Raw genomic sequence first — 22,271 nt, 5'->3', positions numbered from 1 at the left:
AGCCATCCCCATCACTTGCTGGCAGTGAGGACTGCTCCCAGCACTCGCCGTGTGCTGTCCGTCCCCTTCGCTCCAGCTGTCAGGGAAGGGCGTCGGGGAGCGAGGTGGCTTTCTCTCTGGAACCCTCTAGTTCCTCTTAAGGGCAAAGGGCAGAGTCTAAGGGGCTTCTAGTTCTAGGCAACAGAAGACAGACATATAAATAAATACATTATGCAGCGGGATCTTGGTAGACAGATGGGTCCCCGCTTATGGTTCAAGTTTGTGGCCACAGGGAGCCAGGAAGTAGCGGTCTACACACATCCCAGTGGTTCTGATGATGACACCAGGTCCCCGAACGTGAGTGCAGCGACCTTTGGCTCTCTCCAATCTCCCTTCTGAAGCCAGTGTCTGAAGCTCAGGGACCCCAAGCTCTGGCTCAGCGTTTCTCAGGCTGCTCGTCATCTTGGCTTCCCCTGACCACCTCCTCTCCAGGAAGGTCCGAGTCTCACTCCACGCCACGTGCTCGGCAGGAGCCTTGCGCATGGCAGCTTCCCCGTGACTATCTGACCATCATTCTCTCCAGTCCCCCAGCACTGAGCCGCCTGCGCTGGCAAAGCTGTTTGCCTGCCGCAGGTTTGCGATAGCCCCAAGGCCAGTGCCACAGACACGTGGGCTCTTACCCTGGGGCTCAACGACTCTCACAATCAGAGACCGACTTCTTGCCATGGGCTGACCTCCCACCCTTGAGAGGAGGGCCCACGCTCCTCTCACGGCTCAGCTCCCAGGAACAGCAATGAGATTAACAGCCTTTCCCACCTGACAGGTGCAAGGACCTGCCTCCTTCAATTCTCAAACTTTGCTACATATCAGAATTACCTGGGAAAATTTAAAAAACCCTAGTCCTTGATTCACCAATTAAATCTGAATCCAAAGGTGGGACAGGTGATTCCAAAGAGCAGCCAAGTTAGAGACCTGGCATCCGACTACAGCACGTGGCCAGGAAAGCATGAGGCATGGACTTGTGGGTATTCAAGTTTGATTTTATGAGAAAGTGACCATAACTGCAAGAGAAAAGGGGACACCGAGATGGGGCTCAGAATGAGCCCATTTCATAATCCTCACTGGGAGAGGGTTAAAAACTACCGCACAGATTCCATAACCCAGCAACCCAGAGAGGTTCAGGTGCAAAGGAGCAAAAAGGGGGACTGTCACCTGCCCCAAGGCCACAGAGAGACGGGATTCTGGGTTCCAGGGTGAGTCTGGGAGGCGGAACCCTGCGAAAGGCAGCTGTGTGACAGGGGTGTCTGCTGGATGCCAGTTTCTGGGTTGGTCCCGCCCCCTTCCCCGGCTCTGGGCAGAGAGGGATGGCGGGAAGCCGGCTCAGGAGAACGCGGAGGAGCCTGAGTTGGGGCTGGGGCTGGGGCTGGCCGAGGGCACAGCCTCACTTATGGCGTTTGGAGGGGAACTCCCGGCGGCCTTTGCCTGTGCTGCCGAAGTTGCGCACCCGATGGATGAGCTGCAGCTGCTGCTCGATGGTCGCGGTGATGTTCACGTCATCTGGGATATGCACATAGCGGACATTACGGCCTGTCACAAACAGGTCATCCAGCTGGACCTGGTGACCCCAGCGGTCCGTGTAGGTGACCTTGGCCAGGCGGATGTTCATGAAGGCATCGACGTTGTCTATGCGTCCGTGGGCCACACTCTCGTCCCGCAGGTCCACCGTGGTCTCCCGGCCCTGGAGGCCTTGCAAGAGGATGATGAGGCTGTTCTCGGAGATGGTCCGCTCCTTCACGGAGTGGCTCACTGCCATCTCTCCACAGCAGCGGCTGACGGCCTGCTGTGGGCAGAACACACGGATGGTCGTTGCAGCAGGCCAGTTCACCTCCACCAGGTCCTCAACCCGAATTCCCAGCACTGACCTCCCCGATTTTCACGTCCGTAGACACAAGTGATTTGTGCATCATCTCACAGTCTCCTCATACCCCCTTGTAAGTCAGTTTACTTTTACCCACTTTATAAATGAGGAAAATATGAGCTAAGTAACTCGCCAATGTCACAGCACTGAGAAGCAGAGGTACTGGGATTCCAACCATAGCTGCCTGACCCCAAATCCCACACCAGAGGTTCCTTTTTTTTTTTTTTTTTTTTTAATTTTTTTTGGGCAGAGTGGAGAGAGAGAGAGAGAGAGAGGGAGGAGAGAGAGGTCTTCCTTTTTGCCGTTGGTTCACTCTCCAATGGCTGCTGCGGCCGGCGCGCTGCGGCTGGCGCACTGTGCTGATCCGATGGCAGGAGCCAGGTGCTTATCCTGGTCTCCCACGGGGTGCAGGGTCCTCCACTGCACTCCCTGGCCACAGCAGAGAGCTGGCCTGGAAGGGGGGCAACCGGGACAGAATCTAGCGCCCCGATCGGGACTAGAACCCAGTGTGCCGGCGCCGCAAGGCGGAGGATTAGCCCAGTGAGCCGAGGCGCCGGCCTACCAGAGGTTCCTAACCTGCACTACACAATCACAGGGGGTGTTGGCTTTTTTTTTTTTTTAAAGATTTATTTATTTGAAAGGCCAAGTTAGAGACCATGAGAGGGAGAGATAAAGAGATCTTTCATCCACTGGTTCACTCCCCAAATTGCCAGAACTGGGCCAGGCAGAAGCCAGGAGCCAAGAGTTTCTTCCAGGTCTCCCACCTGGGTGCAGGGGCCCAAGGACTTGGGCCATCTTCTGCTGCTTTCCCAGGTGCATTAGCAGGGAGCTGGATTGGAAGTGGAGCAGCCCTTCCAGCAGCTTAACCTCTTAAGCCACAGTGCTGGCCCCACAGGGTGTTTTGACCTGGCTTCTGCATCCCAGACTGATTTGTTTAGTCAGGGGGATGAGGCCCGTGTCTCCTATTTTCCCCAGGTAATTCTAATGTACTGACAAGTTTGAGAACCACCGCACCCAAGTGTAGTTTACACTCTTGCTATTCAAGCCATGAGGGGCTCTAATTAGAAATGCATCCATGGGGCCCTCACTGTGGCTTAGTGGACTAAGCCTCTGCCTGCAGTGCTGGCACCCCACATGGGCACTGGTTCTAATCCCAGCTGCTCCACTTTTGATCCAGCTCCCTGCTTATGGCCTGGGAGAGCATTGGAAGATGGCCCAAGTGCTTGGGCCCCTGTACCCACGGGGAGACTCGGAAGAAGCTCCTGGCTCCTGGCTTTGAATGGGCCCAGCTCCAGCCGTTGCTGCCATTTAGGGAGTGAACCAGCGAATGGAAGACCTCTCTCTCTCCCTCTCTGTGACTCTACCTCTCAAATAAATAAATAAATCTAAAAAAAAAAAAAAAAAAAAGAAAAGAAAGAAATGCATCCATCTCAGGTTTCTCCCAGACTTAGAGAAACAGATCCTGCGTTTTAACAAAACCCCTCACCCACCTGACCCCGAATGACACCCAGATTAAAGCTTGAGAAACACTGGTTGGCTTTAGCACTTCTCAAATGTTAGCGAGGGTCACCAGCAGCTCGAGGGCTTGTTACAACAGATCGTGGAGATCCACTCCCAAGTCCCTGAGCCAGCATTTCCAACCTGTGCCCAGGAGATGCCGGCCGCCGGCCCACTCTGAGAAGTGTACTATGCAGCGGCCATTAAGCAGACATTAGAGTAACGGGGCAAAGAAAGGTGTTGGACAAAGCGCAGGGGTTTTGAAGATGGGGAACCTAGCTTGGAAGCCTCACTCCACCTGTCACTCCAAGTCTAGGACAGTTTTTTTTTTAAGCCTGCTTTCACATTTATTCAACTACAGAGGCTGGGCGGGTGTGCCAGCTGACGGTATACTGCTCCCAGCAGGCCTTCGATCTCGTACTGATATAGCTCTGTTTCATCTGAGCTTTATTTCCAGACCCTGGATCGAAGGTGGTGGAACTCCGTCTCTTTAGGACCCACTCAGAATTCCCGCCAGGGTTGCGCGCGGCGGCAGGAGGCCCAGGGAGCAAGGCCACGGCACTGAGGAAGGGGTTGGGAGCCGCTGGGTCCCAGGACGCGGCCTGCGGCCTGCGGATCTGCGATCCTGCAGCCAAGGGGTCTGGGGTTGTCACAGTGTCAGCCTGTCAGCCTCGGGTTCTGGGACAGGCTCCGCCGCGTCCCGCGTGGAGGGCCCCGAGCCAGCCGCTGGGCTTCGTCAAGCTGCTCAGCCCGTCGGCAGAGCTGGGGTGGCGCGGACCCTTGACTCCCGGAGCAGCGGGCGCAGCGACGCCATGCTCAGTACCTGCGCCGGGCTCCCCCGCCGGCCTCCCGGGTCCTCCACGCTCCGCCCCCCGATGCTCCCAGAGCAAACCCGACCCGAACCCACCGCGCCGGGTTCCTTCCGCCTTCCCGGTCTCGGTCGCCGCCTGGGCTAGCGTGAGCCTCGCGGGCCTTCCTCTCCGCGGCTGTAGCGCGCCCGAGCAGCCATGGCAACCACGGGGCCGCGCCGCGTCCTGGGTGCCGAGCGCGTGCGTCCGTGCGCGAGGCCGTCGCCGCAGGGTGGGCGGGAACTACAGCCCCCAGCATGCAGCGCGGGCGCACGTCCCCGCCCACGCCGCGGGATTCCCCGCCTCGAACTCGGTCATTCATTCTCTCTCCGTCCATCCAGGCGGTCATTCATGCAAGCGCTCACCCTGAGTCCCGCACCTTCCCAGGCTCTGGGCATAGGGGGCGGCCAAGATCTGAAGATGCTTCTTTGAACCGACGGCTCTGCAGGAGAGAATCTACGAGAAAACAAAAACACATGTGGAATAAGCACTCTTGAGAGGGTTAAAATTGAGGTGATGTGACTTGCGTAGGAGGATCAGGGATATCCTGAGCAAGTGACATCTGAGCTGAGTGACAGGAAGCCAATCTTGTGAAAACTAGGAGAGGAGCATTGCAATGAGAGGGAGCGGGTGTGCAAATCACCTGGGGGAAACGAGACTCAAGACTTGGGGAAAGGCTGGGGAGAGTGGTGAGCAGAGGTCGGAGAGGCAGGCGGCCCCGGAGCATGAGGGTTTTGTTAGCCGAGGTAAGGAGACTGGTTGTCTCGGCTAGGCATGCAGGGTCGAGAGACCATTGGTCGGTTCAGATCTGCTTCCTGGGACAGGCATTTGGTGCAGCAGGTGACATGGCCCTCATCCTTTTCGGAGTGCCTGGTTCAAGTCCTGGCTCCACTCCCAATTTAGTTCCCCGCTAATGCACATTCTGGAAGGCAGCAGGTGACAGCTCAAGCTGTTGGGTCCCTGCCACCCGTGTGGGAAACCCAGATGGTGTTCTGGGCTCTTGGTTTCAGCCTGGCCCAGATCTGGCTATTATGGGTATTTGAGAAGTGAACCAGCAGATGGAAGATCTCTGTCTCTCTGGCTTTTTTTTTTTTTCCCCAAATAATCTTTTTCTTTTCTGGCTTTTAAGTAAAAGGAAAATGAGTAAATTAAAGAGGTCTCCTTGTTGACTGTGCATGATAATTATGCTCTTTTGTGTTTCCGTTTCTCCATCTAGTTCTAGAAATACAATGCTAGGCTATCAAAGGGGAGTGACATGATTTAATTTACACTTAAAAAAAAATCTACTTGAGGCCGGCGCCGTGGCTCAATAGGCTAATCCTCCACCTTGCGGCGCCGGCACACCGGGTTCTAGTCCCGGTCGGGGCGCCGGATTCTGTCCCGGTTGCCCCTCTTCCAGGCCAGCTCTCTGCTATGGCCAGGGAGTGCAGTGGAGGATGGCCCAGGTGCTTGGGCCCTGCACCCCATGGGAGACCAGGAAAAGCACCTGGATCCTGGCTCCTGCCATCGGATCAGCGCGGTGCGCCGGCTGCAGCGGCGGCCATTGGAGGGTGAACCAACGGCAAAGGAAGACCTTTCTCTCTCTGTCTCTCTCTCTCACTGTCCACTCTGCCTGTCAAAAAAAAAAAAAAAAATCTACTTGAGGGGCCGGTGCTGTGGCATAGTGGGTAAAGCCACCGCCTGCAGTGCTGGCATCCCATATGGACGCCTGTTCGAGACCCGGCTGTTCCACTTCCATCCAGCTCTCTGCTATGGCCCGGGAAGGCAGTAGAAGATGGCTCAAGTCCTTGGGCCCCTGAACCCATGTGGGAGACCTGGAAGAAGCTCCTGGCTCCTGGCTTCAGATCAGCTCAGCTCTTGCCATTGCAGCCATCTGGAGAGTGAACCAGCAGATGGAAGATCTCTCTCTCTCCCTCTCTCTCTCTCTCTTTCTCTCCGCCTCTCCTCTCTCTGTGTAACTGTGACTTTCAAGTAAAATAAATAAATCTTTAAAAAAATCTACTTGAAAGAGTTACAAAGAGGGGCAGACGCAGAGATATCTTCCACCCACTGGTGCTTTCCCCCAAGTGGCTGCAATGGCCAGGCCTGGTCCAGGCCAAAGCCAGGAACCAAGAGCTTCATCTGGGTCTCCCACGTGGGTGGCAGGGGCCCAAGGACTTGGGACATCTTCCGCTTCCCCAGACCATAAGCAGGGAGCTGGAGTGGGAGTAGAGCAGCCACGGCACAAACTGGTGCTTGTATGGGATGTCGCAGGTGGCAGCTTTACACACTAGGCCACAATGCCGGCCTGTTGATTTGCAGTTTTAAAAAAGGCTTTATTTATTTGAAAAGCAGAGAGATAGAGACAGAGATTTTCCACCCACTGCTTCCCTTCCCAAATGCCTGCAACATCCAGGGCTGGCCCAGGCCAGAGCCAGGAGCCTGGAATTCAATCCACGTGTCCCATGTGGGTGGCAGGGACCCACGTACTTGAGCTACTACCTGCTGCCTTCCAGGGTGTGCATTAGCAGGAAATTGGATGGAAATGAATCAGGGACTTGAACCCAGACACTCTGACATGGGGTAAGAGCGCCCCACCTGGGGTCTAATAGCTGTACCAAACATGGGCCCCTGCTTCACACTTTTTAAAGATCACGGTGTAGGCTTGGGAAAGTGACTTATCTTCTCCCAGCCTCGGTGTCCTCATTAGGACAAGATGGAAAGTCTATCTGAGAGCGCTGCTTAGAGATCTGAGCGACCTTCACTGAGTGTGCTCGCACCTGGCAACCCAAGTGCCTTTACTCATTCACTGACTTCCGTCTCTCCCAGGAGTCAGCGGTTCTTCTTCATCTTTTTTTTTTTTTTTTTAAAGATTATTTATTTGAAAGTTAGAGCTATGGCAGCGGGGGAGGGGAGGCAGAGAAAGCTTCCACCTGCTGGTTCACTCTTTTTTTTTTTTTCTTTAAAAAGATGTATTTATTTATTTGAAAGTCAGAGTTACACAGAGAGAGGAGAGGCAGAGAGAGAAAGAGAGGTCTTCCATCCGATGCTTACTCTCCAGTTGGCCACAAGGGCTGGAGCTGTGCCGATCTGCAGCCAGGAGCCAGGAGCCAGGAGCCAGGAGCTTCCTCCGGGTCTTCCACATGGGTGCAGGGGCCCAAGGACTTGGGCCATCTTCCACTGCTTTCCCAGGCCATAACAGAGAGCTGGATCAGGAGAGGAGCAGCCGGGACTAGAACCGGCGCCCATATAGGATGCCAGCACTTCAGGCCAGGGCATTAGCCCACTGCGCCACTGAGTCAGCCCCCCGCCCCAGGAGTACCAGCTTTACCAGTGTTGGTGAGGAGGTGACAGGGATTGAAATGAAGATGGTGACAGTGGGAATGGGAAGGAGAGCTGAATGCTCAAGACTGTGAAAAGAACCAATCAAAATCCTTGCATGTTGTAGACTGTGAAAAGAACCAATCAAAATCTTTGCAGGTTGTTTATGTGAGGGAAGGAGGAGGGGCCAATGATTTAGATCTTCACTCTTCAATTGCCTACAACAGCCAGGGCTGGGAGAGGCTAAGACAGGAGCCAGGGACTCCATCTAGGTCTCCTAGGTGGGTGGACAGGCCCCAAGTACTTGAGTTATCTGCTATCTGCTGATTTCCCAGGCATATCAGCATGGTGTTGGATTGGAAGTGCAGCAGCTGGGACTAGAACCTCTGGCATGGGACGTGGGGACGTCTGTGTTGCAAGCCTAACCCGCTGTACCACAATGCCAGCTCTGTGTGTAGGAAATTCCAAGTGTACTAGCAAGAGTGGAACTGTTTGAAGCTTAGTTGAGAAGAGGTTATGGTTACAAAAGAGTTAAAAGAGGGCAGATTCATCCCAAAGCATGGTTTAGGGGCACATGGGCAAAAACTCCCAATTCCTGGGACTGGCACTGTGTTGTAGCAGGTTAAGCCACAACCTGCAGTACCAGCACGCTATAATGGGTGCCAGTGCAAATCCTGGCTGCTCTACTTTTTTTTTTTTTTTTTTTTGGAGATTTTTAACCACGTACTTTATTGGATGTTAACATCAAAGAAGGAATATTTTAAAAGTAAAGCCAAACCTTTAAGTTAATAATATTTTCAAGTTAACCACATCAAAGTGTATTATTTTACATCTCCCCATGCTGTACACCCTACAACTGTACAGAAACTTCTGCCTTTCAAAGCACTTGTCACTTATAAAGTGAAAGTGTTCAAAATGCTAGGTAAAAATCTCCTATGTTTAAAAAACAATACTCCTTTGGAATATTTCTCTTCCTTGTGCTTATAGATGACCTGAAATATCAAGCCGAAGTTCCTGGAAACTTTTCTGGAAAAAATCACAGTAGACAAGGGCTAAGTGCAGACATAAGCAGCTCCATTTTATAGACAAAGTTTCGACCTTCCATTTTATTCCACTGGACTTCTTTGAATGGTCCACGAAGACGATTCCATTTGTTATCCTGTAAAACATCACTTTTTGGAAGATCTTTACACTGGTTACGGGGAAACTGAACCATGATCTTGCTGCCACTTTCAGGCCCATTACGAACTGAAATAGCCTAGTCACCACTCGGGGAGGCCACTGTTATGGCCGAGGCATTGCCGGTGCTTTCAATGGGCCCAAGTCCCACATGGTTACTGAAGCTGAGTACCTGCCAGCCCATCACCTTGGCCAGCTGTTGAACTGCATGCACCTGATGCTGTGACATCTGAGACGGAAGAAAATCCTGTAGTTCCTGCTCCCGATGAGATAGTGTAATTACTCTTCCATCTCTGTGCACAACTGGGGTCTGCTCAACTCCAATATTCAACTGCAGCTGAACAGACTCGCATATTTGTTCATATCCTTGTGATGTAATTAAAACGTTCACACTTGATTCATAAACATCATTGATGTTTGACCAGTGAGCCTGTATCTGAGGCTCCTCAATGCAACTTGCTGTCAATGGTTGCAGCAGTTCTACTCCTCAGAAAAATATGCTTTGCTTGTTTAATGATTTTCTCCAGAAGGCCTTCACTGGATTGTAAAGAATTAATTTCATTTTTATCAAAAGCCTGGGGACCTGAAAGTCTCATTCTCTCGTGGCCGAAGGGTGCACTTGCTGGATGAGGCATCATGGTGGAACTCAAGGTCTGTTTATGAAACTCTCTAATCAGTAGATGCCAATTGTGCTCTAACACATAAAGGTGATCTTCTGGACTTTGCTTCTCAGAGGCAGACTTTTGAGATTTCTTATCATTTGAGGAATGGCACAAAGAAATGGATAACTGCAAGTGCTCTACTTCTGATCCAGCTCCCTGGTCATGTGCCCAGGGAAAGCAGCAGAAGAAAGCCCAAGCACTTGGGCCATCTTCTGCTTTCTCAGGCCATAGCAGAAAGCTGGATCAGAAGAGGAGCAGCCAGGACCAGATCCAGCACCCACATGGGATGCTGGTGCTTCAGGCCGGGGCTTTAACCCACTGTGCCACAGCACCAGCCCCTGCTCTACTTCTGATCCAGCTCCCTGATCATGTGCCCGGGGAAAGCACAAGTGCTTGGGCCCCTGTACCTATGTAGGGTTCCCAGAAGTAGCTCCTGGCTCCTGGCTTCAGGGAGTGAACTAGGGTAGAACTAGGGTGGAACTCTGTCTCTCCCCCCTCTCTCTGTAACTACCTTTCCAAATAAATAGAATACATCTTTATGAAAAAAAAAAAAAAAAAGGAAAAAACTCCAATTCTCAGCTCACACTGGGGCAGGGCCTGGGACTGTAAACTCAGTAATTTATCTGGGAAAGCGGGATTAGAGTCACTACTTACATCCTCTCTTTCTTACAGAGGAAGGAACAGAGGCTCAGGGAGGGCGACTGGTCCAGGATGGGTGGGGTCTGTGGCAGGGCTGGGCCCAGAGTGGTGTCCTGACTGTGCCACGATGCCTTCATCTGACAGCCAGCCTTTGGCCTGGCTTTTAACGAACCCGATGTCGTTAGTGCTTAGCCCACGTGGTAGGCACAGTCATTTCCTTCGCCTCCTCCCGACTCCCATGCTTTTTCTGGATGCCCTGAACCGCCATGCAGGTAAGCTTGTTTTTCTCACTGTTTGTGCAAGTCTAGAGACATGAAACTCCGAGGTTGCCTCATCCCAGAGCTGCCCTATCAGAGATCTATATCTTGTTTATTTACTGAGACACGCGTGAAATCGTCGGCATGGCGCTGGTGGGTGTGGGGAGGCTGCTGCCAGGCAGCTCAGGGCCCGCCCCCAGGCCTCCAGGCCCCCAGGCCCCAGGCCATGCTTACAGCAGATGGCAGGGTCTGACTCGGGACAGTGCAGCGGGAGCCGGACTCCAAACAGGACAGAACCCTCTCTTTCAGGTGTCACCCAGGCCGGCCCCTGCCTGGTGGTCAGATTGCTTCAAAGAAACGAATCTCAAAGGCCGCTTGGTATGCAGCAGGCATCTGATGGCGCGATCTACTTTCCCTGCCCAGCACACCTTTCTCTGGAGGCGTAAGGGTTTGCATCTATTTGGTGGTTCATCTTCCTGTATCCAACCCTCTGCCTGGGGTCGAGGGAGCTGGTCCATCCCTCTCTCTCCCTCTCGCTCTCTCTCGCCCCTGCGGCTGGGACTGCTGGCAATGACTAGCTCACCTTATTCTCTCTCCTCTCTTTCTGCAGCTCTGGATACTCATTCTGTAGGACGGAGGGGCCTGGCCCTCTGCGTGTTTGGGTGGCCTTGACCTTGCTGGTCACTCGGTCCTGGGAGGAAGCGTGCGGCAGGCAGATGGTGGCGCTGGCCCCAGGTGTTTCCCACGGATCCCAGTGAGACTTGGCATTGTGCCGAGGGCAGTGGCTCTGCTGTGACACAGAAGGTGAGGTGGCACAGCGTGGGTACTTCCCATGCACCTGGCCTCAGGCTCCACCTGGTGACAGAGGACACAGATGCCACAGCACATCAGGCTGGGTATCTTTGGTGGGTGAGTGCCTATGTGGCAGACGAAGACTCTGGGGTTGGGGTGGGGGAGTGCTTCTTATGCTGGAGAGCAAAATCTCTTTCTGGTACCTCTCCCCATGCAGGACAAATTCGCCTCCACAAATGGACAGAGAGGCATACGGGGAGGTACAGATGCCCCTGGCCTGTCTCAGCAGTGCTCACTCAGCCTGTGGGTGCTGACAGTTTCCCGGGTGCAGGGTGCCAGGATGGGGAGCCCAGTGGTGGGAGGCATGCCTTTTCTTGACTCCACACTCACCCACACGGCAGAGTCCAGCTCAGGGGACCGAGATGTTTCTGTGATGGCTCATAGGCAGGTGCCTGTGAGACCTGGCATGCCGAGGACAGCGGACATAAGAGAGGAGACGACCCCTGGGGTGGCTCCGTACAGACCCACGGCCCGGGATGCTCTGGGTGGCTGCTGGAGAACTGGGAGAACAGGGAGGATGTAGTTTCAAAGCCAGAATATATTTTGCTGAAAATACAGTGTATGTGGGGCCTTCTGGGGTGGGGTGCTGTCTCGGGAGCACTTGCGGAGTTCATTACAGCAGAGATGGGAATTGCACGTAGCGGCTTCACTCCATAGAAAATTAGCAGCAGCACGGCGGACCCTGGTCCTTCTCCGGGGTCCTCATCCGGAAGCGTCTCTGGGCAGAGGGGCGTGCCCAGTCAGCACAGCTACAACTCATCCATCATGGCCAGCAGGTCGTCCCCCTTGCTGGTGCTCCACCTCGGCTGGTCAGTGACCTCCAGCTCCCCCAGGATCCGGGCCAGCTCCTCGCTCCGTTGCTGGTCCTGGGAGAGAAATGGGAGGTGAAAAGGATGAGGGGGAGGTGCCAGCAGTGCTTATTTGTCTATTCTTGTGCCCCACTTCCGGTTGCCCACTTATTTGTCAAAATAGGGACGATAGAGCCGCTGCAGGATGGCTGGGGAGAAAAAGGGATGTCCCAAGACGAGGAGGGAAATGTGTGACCCCGTGGAGTCCCACGTACTCACCTGCATAGCTTGTATGTTGATGACTTTGTTGTCTAACTCTTCTGGCTTGGTTAGGGCTGCCTGTCTGGATAAGACGGTGAAGAAATGGGAACAAGGTCTGGGTATGCTCCATGCCAGCTCGGCAAGCTGGCCCTTGGTAACTCAGGACCTATGTTCTGCCTCACCTGCCGATCCAACTTTCCAGCTCACTTCCAAACAAGGCACCCTCTGCTCTGCAAAGTCAAGTCTGGCTCTGTCCCCGTGCCTTTGCACACACACTAAACCCTGCCAGGAACGGTCTTCCCCTTCCTCTGCTTGGCAAACTCCAAGACCCAGATCAAATGCCAACTCTGTGGCATGCCAGGGCCCAGTCAGCTGCTGTGCCCTCACTCGGGGCATTCATGACACGGCAATGGAATAAGTTACGCACGAGGGTCAGGCTTTGGCTCCTTTGTGCCATCTTTGTGTCCCCAGCACTTCCCATCATCCCTGAAGTGAGCTCGACCACAGGAAACAGGAGGCAATCCTCACCCCAGGTGCAGGCAGTGCGGAGCGCTGCAGGGTGGATGCAAGGCAAGGTGCCTGACAGAACTGCAGAAGCCTGGTGAGTCGCCACCACCACTGGGTTTGGCCATTAGACTCTCTAACCCCAAAGACACCGAGGTCCAGCCTCCCTCTGATTTCCTAACAGACTTGTCCTAGTATGACCACGTTGGTGCCTACTATGTGTTGCTCGGTTGTACTCTGTTAAGCAACACACTAGAACTCTATTTTTGAATGACTCCAGAAGGCTCGGGCCATTTAACCCCGGGGGGATTCTTTACCAAGGCTATTGAACTGGCTGGGCTTTCCTTCGTTATTTATAGGTGTCTCTGGTTTGTAATTGTCACTCTGAGGTTTGTATCAAACTTGGGATTTTTCTGTGTCTTAAGAGAAATGGGTTTAAAACATACTCCTCTTCTTCATCGGTGGTAAACAGATTCAACCGGAATCCTGGCTCGGGGCCACTGGGGTTCTTAATCTCCATCCCTCCCATCAGTCTGGCCAGGAAATTCAGCTCTTCTTTAGCAAGCGGATTTGGAGCGATGTTCTCCTGCTGAAACAATGGCGTGATCTGTAGCCACATGAAGGTGAGCACATTTCTGGCTAAGACCCCAGACACTGGGTTACAAAATCTGGCAAACCAACCACTGGATTATTTCTGGGCCCCAAAGTAGGCTTAACCAACAGAAAAACCGCCTGGGTCCGCAGCAGAAGTTTCCACTTTCAGGATGAGTGGCGGGCCCAGAGGCCCCACCCTTCCCCAGCTACCTTCCTCCTCGAAGGAGGGGATGCTGCTTCCTCTTGAGCCAGTCCAGTTCCCTGGGCATGACAAGTGGCCTCAGTGAAGTCCCGAGGGCCCAGGGTTCCTATTCCGGAGGAGTCAGCACACTGCCCCCAGGTGGTGACGGCCATGAACACACCCCTGGGGCCCTCCCTCCGCTCACTGTCCTGGTCCCTTCCTTCAGAGCCCATCCCAGGGCTCTCTGATCCACTCTGCCACAGTCATCTGAAACACAGGTCTTGTCTCATTTCTCCCTTGCCCCAGACAAACCCCTCTGCTTCATGCCTAAAGAACAAAGCATGCTGTTTAAGCCCCTCCCCTAATCAAGCCCCGATGTCCCTGCTGGGAGAAGAGTCGGCCACCTGCCTTGGTGACGCTGTGGCGGAGCTCTCTTGTCCTCGGTGTCTCTGCTTGTCCTGTCACCTCGGTCTGCGTGCCCCTTCCCCCTTCCCTGCTGTTTAACGTTTTACCCACTCTAGAACCCCACTTCAATGTCACCTCCTCTGGAAAGCCCTCTTCATCCCTGCCCCCACCCCACTGGACGGAGCACGTGTCCCTGCAGTCAGAACACCCAGCAAGCTCATCTTGTGCCTCGTAAGAGTTACGGTTTCCATGGCTGTCCTTCTCAGGGAACTTTCAGTCCCTTCAGGATGGGACCACGTCTATGTCAGCTTTTTTTTCTTTCTTTTTTTTTTTTTTTAAGATTTATTTATTTATTTGAAAGGCAGAGAGAGAGAGAGAGAAAGAAAGGTCCTCCATCCTCTAGTTCACCCCCCAAATGGCTGCAACAGCCGGAGCTGAGCTGATCTGAAGCCAGGAACCTGGAGTTTCTTCCAGGTCTCCCATGCAAGTGCAGGGGCCCAAGGACTTGGACATCCTCTATTGCTTTCCCTGGCCATAGCAGAGAGCTGGATTGGAAGTGGAGCAGCTGGGTCTCAAACCGGTGCCCATATGGGATGCCGAAACTGCAGGCAGCGGCTTTACCTGCTACACGTCAGTGCCAGCCCCTGTGTCAGCTTTGTGTCCCAGTGTACCCAGCCCATAGAAGCAGTTCAGGAAATGTGTGCTGTGCTGAATAACTGGATATTCTGTGATGTGTCCTACAGCTTGCTGCGAGTTAACTTGGTAAACATTTGCGAAGATGGAATTCAGAGAAGTGACAATCCCGGTTTGAAAGGAGCTGCACACTGCTGTGTAAGGGAGCAGTAAAAAGGGACATTTTAACCATCAGAATTCTTGGAAGTGCTGGGCTCAGCAGTCACAGACCTAATGGCCCTGGTGCCCTGGTGCAAATTCACACGTCCTGGCGGGTGCTTCCTGCCTAATTAGGGTGGCTGAGCCAAGCCTGAAATTACCCAATTAGTCAGATCACTGGACATACGCATGAAAAGCTACAATTAAAACCTGAGTTGGGGTGGGTGTTGTGGTGCAGTGGGTTAAGTTGGTGTTTGGGATGCCAGCATCCCCTACTGGAGTGCTGGTTCAAGTCCTGGCTGCTCTGATTCCTACCCAGCTTCCTGCTAATGCATCCTGGGGGTGCCTGCCACCTATGTGAGAGACCTGGATAGAGGCCTGGCTTCAGCCTGGCCCAGCTCTGGCTGCTGCAGACATTTGGGGAGTACGCCAGCAGACAGAAGATCTCGCTCTCTCTCCCTCTCTGTCACTCTGCCTTTCAAGTAGATGAAAATACACAAAGATTCAAAGACAAACCCTGCGTAGTTGCAAGGCTGAACGGAGATTGCACATGACGAGGGGAAATGTTGGCTAGCTTGCAGATTTAAAGTGTGCCCATCGAGATTTCTGCATCTAGAAAGAAGCTGCGAAGATGAGGGAGGAAGGAGAAACTCACCTGCGCTCGTGAGGTGGAGTTCTTTGATGCTCCAGACGTCTGGGTGTCCACGGGCCGATTCAGGCTGTACCTGGTGTCAACAGGAAATGGTGACATTATCTGGACCCTTTCCACTGACTTTTTTTTTTTAACTTGGAAGTGTGGTTCAAGACTTCTGAGATGCCAAATAGCATCCGAGAAGGTGCTGTGAGGGGACGGGAGTTTGGGGTAGCAGTTCAGATGCCCGTATCCCCTGGGTTGGAGACCTGGATCTGTCTCCAATTCCAGGTGACTGCTAATGAGCACCCTGGGAGGCAGCAGGTAATGGCTCAGGTCAAAGCTGGACCCCTGCCACCCGCCTGGGAGACCTGGATTGAGTTCCCAGCTCCTGGCTTTGGCCTGGCCCAGCTTGGACCGTTGTAGCTATTTTGGTGGTGAACCAGCAGATAAAAGATCTCTCTCTCTCTCTGTCATTCTTCCAAATAAATACATTTTTTTTCTTTTTTTAAAAAATATGCCTGTATCCTCATAGGAGTCCCTGAGTTTGATCTTAGGCTCCAGCTCCTGGCTCCAATTTCCTGCTGTTACAGACCCCGGGAGGCACTGGTGATGGCTCAGGTAACTGAGTTCCTGCTACCCACGTGGGAGACCTGGACTGTGTTCCTGGCTCCTGGCTCCAGCCACAGCCATTGCATTTGGGAGTGAACCAAGTGGATAGGAGCTTGCTCTCTCTCTCTCTCTCTCTTTCTTTCTCCCTCAAATAAACAGTAAATAAACAAAAAAAAAATCAAAGAAACTATACATCTTTTTGATCTGTTGATGAAATGAGTTGCCTTGTGTTTGGAGTTCCTGGCGCCCTTTGAAAATGTCAGGAATCTGCACGCAATGTATCTAAGGGAAATTTTCACAGCAGAAAGCGTCATGCTGGGTTTTGGAATGAAGTGACCTCCTTCGACCTTGAGTTTGCTCAGGGAGGGAGACTTCGCTTACATGTTAGTTCCTAGTTTCAGGACTCGGTCTCCATAAAGTTCAAAAGAACCTTCTTTGGTTGCAGTGACATAGTTTCCACCATGCTTGAATTTTATCTTCTTGACTTCTTCACCTTTGTGGTTGAACATTCTGCAATACAAAGTGTGACATGATGGAATATTCTCCAAGCTCAGGGAGCCCAGGAGCCTTCATTGTTCTTTGTACCATGGACAAAAAAGGAACTCATGCACTCCTTCAAGATCAAGATGCGAGGTCGGGGCTCTGGTGAAGCGGGTGAAGCCGCCGCCTGCAGTGTCGGCATTCCATATGGGCACCGGTTTGAGTCCTGGCTGCTCCACTCCTGATCCAGCTCTCTGCTATGGCCTGGGAAAGCAGTAGAAGATGGCCCAAGTCCCTGGGACCCTGCACCCATGTGGGAGACCCAGTTGAATGAAGCTTCTGGCTCCTGGCTTTGGCCTGGCCCAGCCTGGGCCATTATGGCCATTTCGGAAGTGAACCAATAGATAGGAGATTTCTCTCTCTCTCTCTCTCTCTCTCTGTAACTCTGCCTTTCAAATAAATAAATCTTAAAAAAAAAAAGGCCAAGATGCCAGTTGTGATCATAACAATGATGATAATCACAGTATCTACTGTGCTGATGTTACATGCCGAGTGCGGTATGAGCACATCAGAGCACTGTTCCCTTATGCATTGTCATAGTAACCACTTCACAGACGAGGAAGTGAGTTTTGGAGAATGCACGGCTTCTCCCAGGCTCCTCTGCTAAGTGGCAAAGCTGGGATTAGGCCCTGACCTCGTGAGCAGTGAGCTTAACTGAGCAGGGGGGAGGGCAGTGCTGTGTCTGTCCAGGCTCACATACTGGTTTCCTGGCAGCCCAGGGCTGCTGGGAGGACACTGCTGAGAATTCACCTGATGAGTCCAGGAACTTCCGTCCCCCAGGGAACAGGCCCGGACACTGGCAACACGAAGCGGCCATTCGAGTTCTGAACTTTGTCCTTCAGAAATATGGACACCTGGGGGGCGGGGGGAGAAATACAGTCTCATTTTTCTAGGTACGTTTTTACAGACACAAACATTCTGAAGTTGGAAACCGTGTGATGGTTTTGGGAATGTTACCTAGAGAGTTTCTAACAGTCAGGAGAGAGCAAAAACCCACCGCCACTCACACCTGCGGAGCCGCCAGGCTTTCACAAACAGAGCGACGTGGAGGTGGTGCAGCAAACCTGCCAGGTGAGCCGCATTACTCCCATTTTACAGACGAGGAAGCCGAGGTTCAGAGGGAAGTGACTTACCCCAGAGAGAAAAATAAGAGGCAGGGCTGGGATTCCAAACTGACTCAAAACCAACCTGACTCCAAACTCCACGCCCGTTCCTCAGTTTCCTGCTAACTTTCTATGCAGCTGCAAGCTTTGTGCTCATGAAGACCCTCATGAAGAACCGGCAGCTGGGAGGTCGCCACACAGCCTCCAGGGCAGCCAGCTCCTACCAGGCAGAGCTGAGGCCTCAAATTCTTGTTTCTGACTCTGGAGCCCAAGCTCTTGCCTGCGCGCTGGTGAGAAGGGCAGGGCTGGAGCAGGCAGACCCAGCCGACAGCAGCCTCCGAGGGCCGCCCTTCACAAGACTGGAGCGGTACACTGATCTCCCACCCCCTCTCTGTGGAGGTTTTGGTCGTTCACAGATTAAATCCAATAAAGACTGTACCAGTTAATCAGTTTTACAGGCTCTTACCTTCTTCATCCAGGAAGTGACATAAACTTCCAGCTCTAAAATTCTACAGCTTTATATTAATGATTTCACCAAAAATAAGCATCTGTCGTGTGCAAGCAGGGAAGATGCCAAGTGATAAAAATTTATAAGCTGGAAGCCTGGCAAACTGTTAGACTGGGCTTAAATATCAGCTGAGCTGCTTCTTGGATCTGGGTTTTTGGTTTAAAAAAAAAAAAAACACCAGCCTTTCTGTATATCAGGTTTCTGTTCAGTAAGCTGGGGGTAATAATACTTCCTACTCAATGGGTTAGTGTGACAACTAAATCCGACGAAGCATAAAAAGCAAAGCCTGGTCTCCCATGGGGTGCAGGGCCCAAGCACCTGGGCCATCCTCCACTGCACTCCCTGGCCATAGCAGAGAGCTGGCCTGGAAGAAGGGCAACCGGGACAGAATCCGGCGCCCCAACCGGGACTAGAACCCGGTGTGCCGGCGCCACAAGGTGGAGGATTAGCCTATTGAGCCACGGCGCCGCATGGGAGACCAGGAAAAGCACCTGGATCCTGGCTCCTGCCATCGGATCAGCGCGGTGCGCCGGCTGCAGCGGCGGCCATTGGAGGGTGAACCAACGGCAAAGGAAGACCTCTCTCTCTCTGTCTCTCTCTCACTGTCCACTCTGCCTGTCAAAAAAAAAAAAAAAAAAAAAAAAAAAAAAAGCAAAGCCTGCCTGTAGTGTTCAATAGATGGTAGCTGTACTCTGGTTAGCACCTCTAATCGGACACAGGACACAGGACACAGGACACAGGACACAAGCATAAAAGGAAAGCACCCTGAAGCAGGATGTGCTAAGCAGCATGTGCATATTAGCCTACAGAGGAGGACCACAGGCCTGCAGGGTGGCAGGGGTGACCGCGGGCTTGCAGCCGGGCAGGTGGATACGGCTGGGGCCACTTCAGCAGCAGGTGAGCGGACACAGGTCGTGTTTCGGGGAGAATGTGTAAACCAGTTTGGTCAGAGGGTTTAGCTGGATGACTTTTTTTTTTTCCGCTGGTCTCCCTGCCTTCCTTCTTGCTGCTTTCAATCCGTCCTCCATTCTACTGCACAGACTCTTTGACAGCCAAATCTGATCCTGTCCCTCTCCAGCTTGAAGTTTTTCACTGGCTCTCTGCTGCCTGCCAGGTACTCTCCGCTGGCCTTGTTCTTCTCTGCACCATGTTCCTGAACCTCATGTTCCAGCCACGATCAACTGCTCAGCCCTCCCCTAGGCCCCGCCCAGGAAGGGACCTAACTCAACTGAGATGGCACCCTCAACCTAAGGTGTCCTTCTTAACCTCCCACCCCCATTTTCTCATGGGCCTGGTGAAAACCCATTTTATTTTTAAAGATTTATTTTATTTATTTGAAAGGCAGAGAGGGAGAGACAGATCTTTCAACCTCTGTTTCACTCCCTAAATAGCCAAAAACAGCTAGGGCTGGACTAGACCAAAGCCAGGAACAAAGTCAGCCAGGTCTCCCCACATGGGTGGCAGCGGCCCAAGCACTTGGGCCATCTTCCGCTACTTTCCCCAGCTTTTTAGCAAGCAGCTGTATTGGAAGTAGAGCAGCTGGGACTTGAACCGGCACCCATATGGGATGCCAGCATTGCAGGCAGCAGTTCAACCCACTGCATCATAGCACTGGCCCCAGAAACCCCCTTTTTTTAAAAAAAAAAAAATTCATTTATTTATTTGAGAGGTAGAGTTACAGACAGAGGAGGGAGAGACACAGAGAAAGGTCTTCCATCTGCTGGTTCACTCCCCAAATGGTCTCAACAGCTGGAGCTGGGCTGATTTGAAGCCAGGAACCAGAAGCTTCTTCCAGGTCTCCCACACAGGTACAGGGGCCCAAGCACCTGAGCCATCTTTCACTGCATTCCCAGACCCTTAACAGAGAGCTGGATTTGAATACAAGCAGCCGGAACATGAACCTGTGCCCATAGGGGATGCCGGAGCTGCAGGCGGAGGCTTAGCCTACTACACCACAGTGCTGGCCCCAGAAAAGCCATTAAAAAAAAACACAAATCTGGGGTGAGCATTGTGGCTCAGCAGCTTAAGCCCCCAAGTGGGATGCCCACATCCCATTCTGTCTGCATCCCATTCCAGAGTACAGGTTTGAGACCCGGCTACTCTGCTTCCTGTCTAGCTCCCTGCTAATGAACCTGGGAAGCAGCATACGATGGCTCAAGCACCTGAGTTCCTGCCACCCATGTGGGAGACCCGGATGCAGTCCCAGGCTCCTGAATTCAGCCTGGGCCAGCCTAAGCTGTTATGGCCATTTAGGGAGTGAATCAGCAAATAGAAGATTTTTTTCTCTGTTACTCTGCCTTTCAAGTAAATAAATACATCTTAAACACATGTCTGTATGTGTGTCCACATATGTGTACATATATAAAATGCCTGAGGCTGAGGACCAGAGCTCAGCTTCCATCAGTGGCCAGGAGACTTCAAACACCAGCCCTACGCTGGGTGCAGATGACTCCCAGCTGGGTCTGTCCTCCAAGCTCCAGGCTGGCAGACTGAACTGCCTGTCACATGGCTACCTGGGTGTCTGGCAGGCAAATCAAACAAAGAGAACGGTTCACTTTCCCACCCCAGGGTCTTTCCCATCCCAGGAAATGCACCCGCCTTGCCCGTGTCCTCTCTTCTTCCCCCCGTTCCTCACGTCCAGTCTCTCGGTCTTGCCCCAGAGCTGTATCCCGGATGTGAACGTTCTCCACTGCTCTGGTGTCTATAATGGCTCCTACCCACTGTGCCACCTCTACCTCTGTCCTGCATGGTTCACTTTCCAGAACAGAAATCGGTCCTTGTTACCTCACACCTTAAAATGCTCAAGAGCTTTTTTTTTTTTTTTTTTAAAGTCTACTTTGATTATTTGAAAGGCAGAGAGAGAAAGAGACAGAGAGGGAGGCACACAGAGAGAGATCTTCCATCCACTGGTTCACTCCCCAAATGGCCTGGGCCAGGCTGAAACCAGGAGCCAGGAACTCCATCCGGGTCTCCCACGGTGGTGGGTGGCAGGGACCCAAGTACTCGAGCCGTATCTGCTGCTTCCCAGAGTGCACATGAGCAGGGAACCGATCCGAAACATGGAGGAACTGGGACTCAACCCAGACCCTCTGCTGTGGGGTGCGGGCGACCCAAGTGGTGGCTTAGCCAGCCGTACCACGACGCCGGCCCCTTTTGTTTGTTCCTGAATAACCTCTTTCCTAGGGCCTAAAGCCGAGTCAGTGGATCAGTGCCAACTGACTGACGACTGGTGCCTCTTCTGATTCGTCCGTGTTGTGCCACACACGGAATCGCGTTTATTGGGAGCCTCACCCCTGCCCAGCAGGGTGTGTGCTACCCACAGCAGCCTCTCTGAGCTCAGGGAACATACATCATTCTTGTTCCCGTCTAGGGGCTCTGAGCTGGTGGTCAGCTTAGATGCTCTTCCCCAGGCTCTCTCTTAGTTCCATTAGCAATTAAATGTCTGTCTCCCGAAAGTCTGCCCTTGACTCTCTTGTCTAAAGATCTCCCGGCCCATTCGGTAACTACCAGTTACGTGTAAATGATTTATAATTACAAATTCAGCTTCCCAGCCACATATTCCAAGCGCTCGGTGGCCGCACCTGGCTCCTGGACGGCACAGACACGGGACATGTCCATCACCGCAGGAAGTTCTGCTGGTCTAACGCAAGAGGCCTGCTGCCCTCCACAGCTGTCCCTCGTGTCACCGTCTCCCTCACGGTCTCAGCACAGGAAGGCGACCGACCTGCCCTCCCTGTACCGCCCCACTGGCACAGGGCGGGGCCTCTGTCTTGCTCACTTGTGTATCTCAGACACTTAAGACAGCCTGGCATACAGTAGGCACTTCATGAATACTCACTAGGCTGACTGGGTTTCCAGGGCTGAACTACTTCCAGGTAGAATGGAGATGTGAGGGACGTCCTGCGGAGAGGCCAAGGCGGAATGATGTTGGCATGGAAAGAAGAAAGCCAGTGACAGAGGGTGCGCGGGGGTGAGGGAGAGGAGGCCGACCAGAGCGCTCAGCCTGCGGGAGGCAACTCTGGGGGCTCTGCCGGGGGTCAGGGACAGAGTCGGTTGTAAGTAATTGGAAGGATTGCAAATGCAATTGCTCTTGGTTGGCACCGTCTCTGTCCAGGTTCTGGGGCACAGGGTGGGCCCTTGGCCACTTCACGTTGGCCTGTGAGAGCCCAGAGAGCTTGGATA

General features: G+C 52.9%; 2 protein-coding genes and 1 long non-coding RNA gene across 15 annotated transcripts in view; 1 reads left to right on the top strand and 2 right to left on the bottom strand.

Moving 5' to 3' along the window:
• Window positions 1-998: 998 nt before the first annotated feature.
• On the bottom strand, window positions 999-11,745 carry LSM10 (LSM10, U7 small nuclear RNA associated). Of its 6 annotated transcripts, none has more exons than XM_051832206.2 (3): window positions 11,462-11,745; window positions 4,608-4,698; window positions 999-1,819 (listed from the first exon to the last, which is right to left on the bottom strand). In XM_051832206.2, exons 1-3 carry the CDS (start codon window positions 11,743-11,745, stop codon window positions 1,421-1,423), a joined length of 774 nt encoding a protein of 257 aa, XP_051688166.2. In that variant the 3' UTR covers window positions 999-1,420. The 6 variants fall into 6 exon arrangements, with proteins under 6 accessions (XP_051688166.2, XP_069934841.1, XP_051688167.2 ...); XM_070078740.1 differs by lacking the exon at window positions 11,462-11,745 and adding an exon at window positions 10,863-11,069; XM_051832207.2 differs by lacking the exon at window positions 11,462-11,745 and adding an exon at window positions 7,276-7,294.
• The window catches only part of OSCP1 (organic solute carrier partner 1), a 33,244-nt gene continuing 22,622 nt past the window's right edge, over window positions 11,650-22,271 (bottom strand). For 4 of the 8 annotated variants that reach the window (XM_070078739.1, XM_002720681.5, XM_008273667.4 and 1 more), the window contains 6 exons: window positions 17,229-17,332; window positions 16,320-16,448; window positions 15,351-15,420; window positions 13,131-13,270; window positions 12,199-12,262; window positions 11,650-11,997 (listed from right to left, as the gene is read on the bottom strand). In XM_070078739.1, coding sequence (XP_069934840.1) covers window positions 11,881-11,997; window positions 12,199-12,262; window positions 13,131-13,270; window positions 15,351-15,420; window positions 16,320-16,448; window positions 17,229-17,332 — 624 coding nt within the window. In that variant the 3' untranslated portion in view covers window positions 11,650-11,880. Of the gene's footprint in view, window positions 11,998-12,198; window positions 12,263-13,130; window positions 13,274-15,350; window positions 15,421-16,319; window positions 16,449-17,228; window positions 17,333-22,271 lie in introns of all 8 variants that reach the window. The other 4 variants (XM_008273671.4, XM_008273668.4, XM_008273669.4 and 1 more) reach the window with 1 other exon arrangement.
• LOC138850680 (uncharacterized) lies at window positions 13,191-16,116 on the top strand. Its single transcript, XR_011390777.1, has 2 exons — window positions 13,191-13,307; window positions 14,608-16,116. It is a non-coding gene; the product is annotated as an uncharacterized lncRNA (long non-coding RNA).

This window comes from Oryctolagus cuniculus, chromosome 7 (assembly GCF_964237555.1).
Source record: "Oryctolagus cuniculus chromosome 7, mOryCun1.1, whole genome shotgun sequence".
Taxonomy (NCBI): domain Eukaryota; kingdom Metazoa; phylum Chordata; class Mammalia; order Lagomorpha; family Leporidae; genus Oryctolagus; species Oryctolagus cuniculus.
The sequence above is the reverse complement of the archived record's forward strand: the minus strand, read 5'-3'. Positions and strand labels throughout refer to the sequence as shown.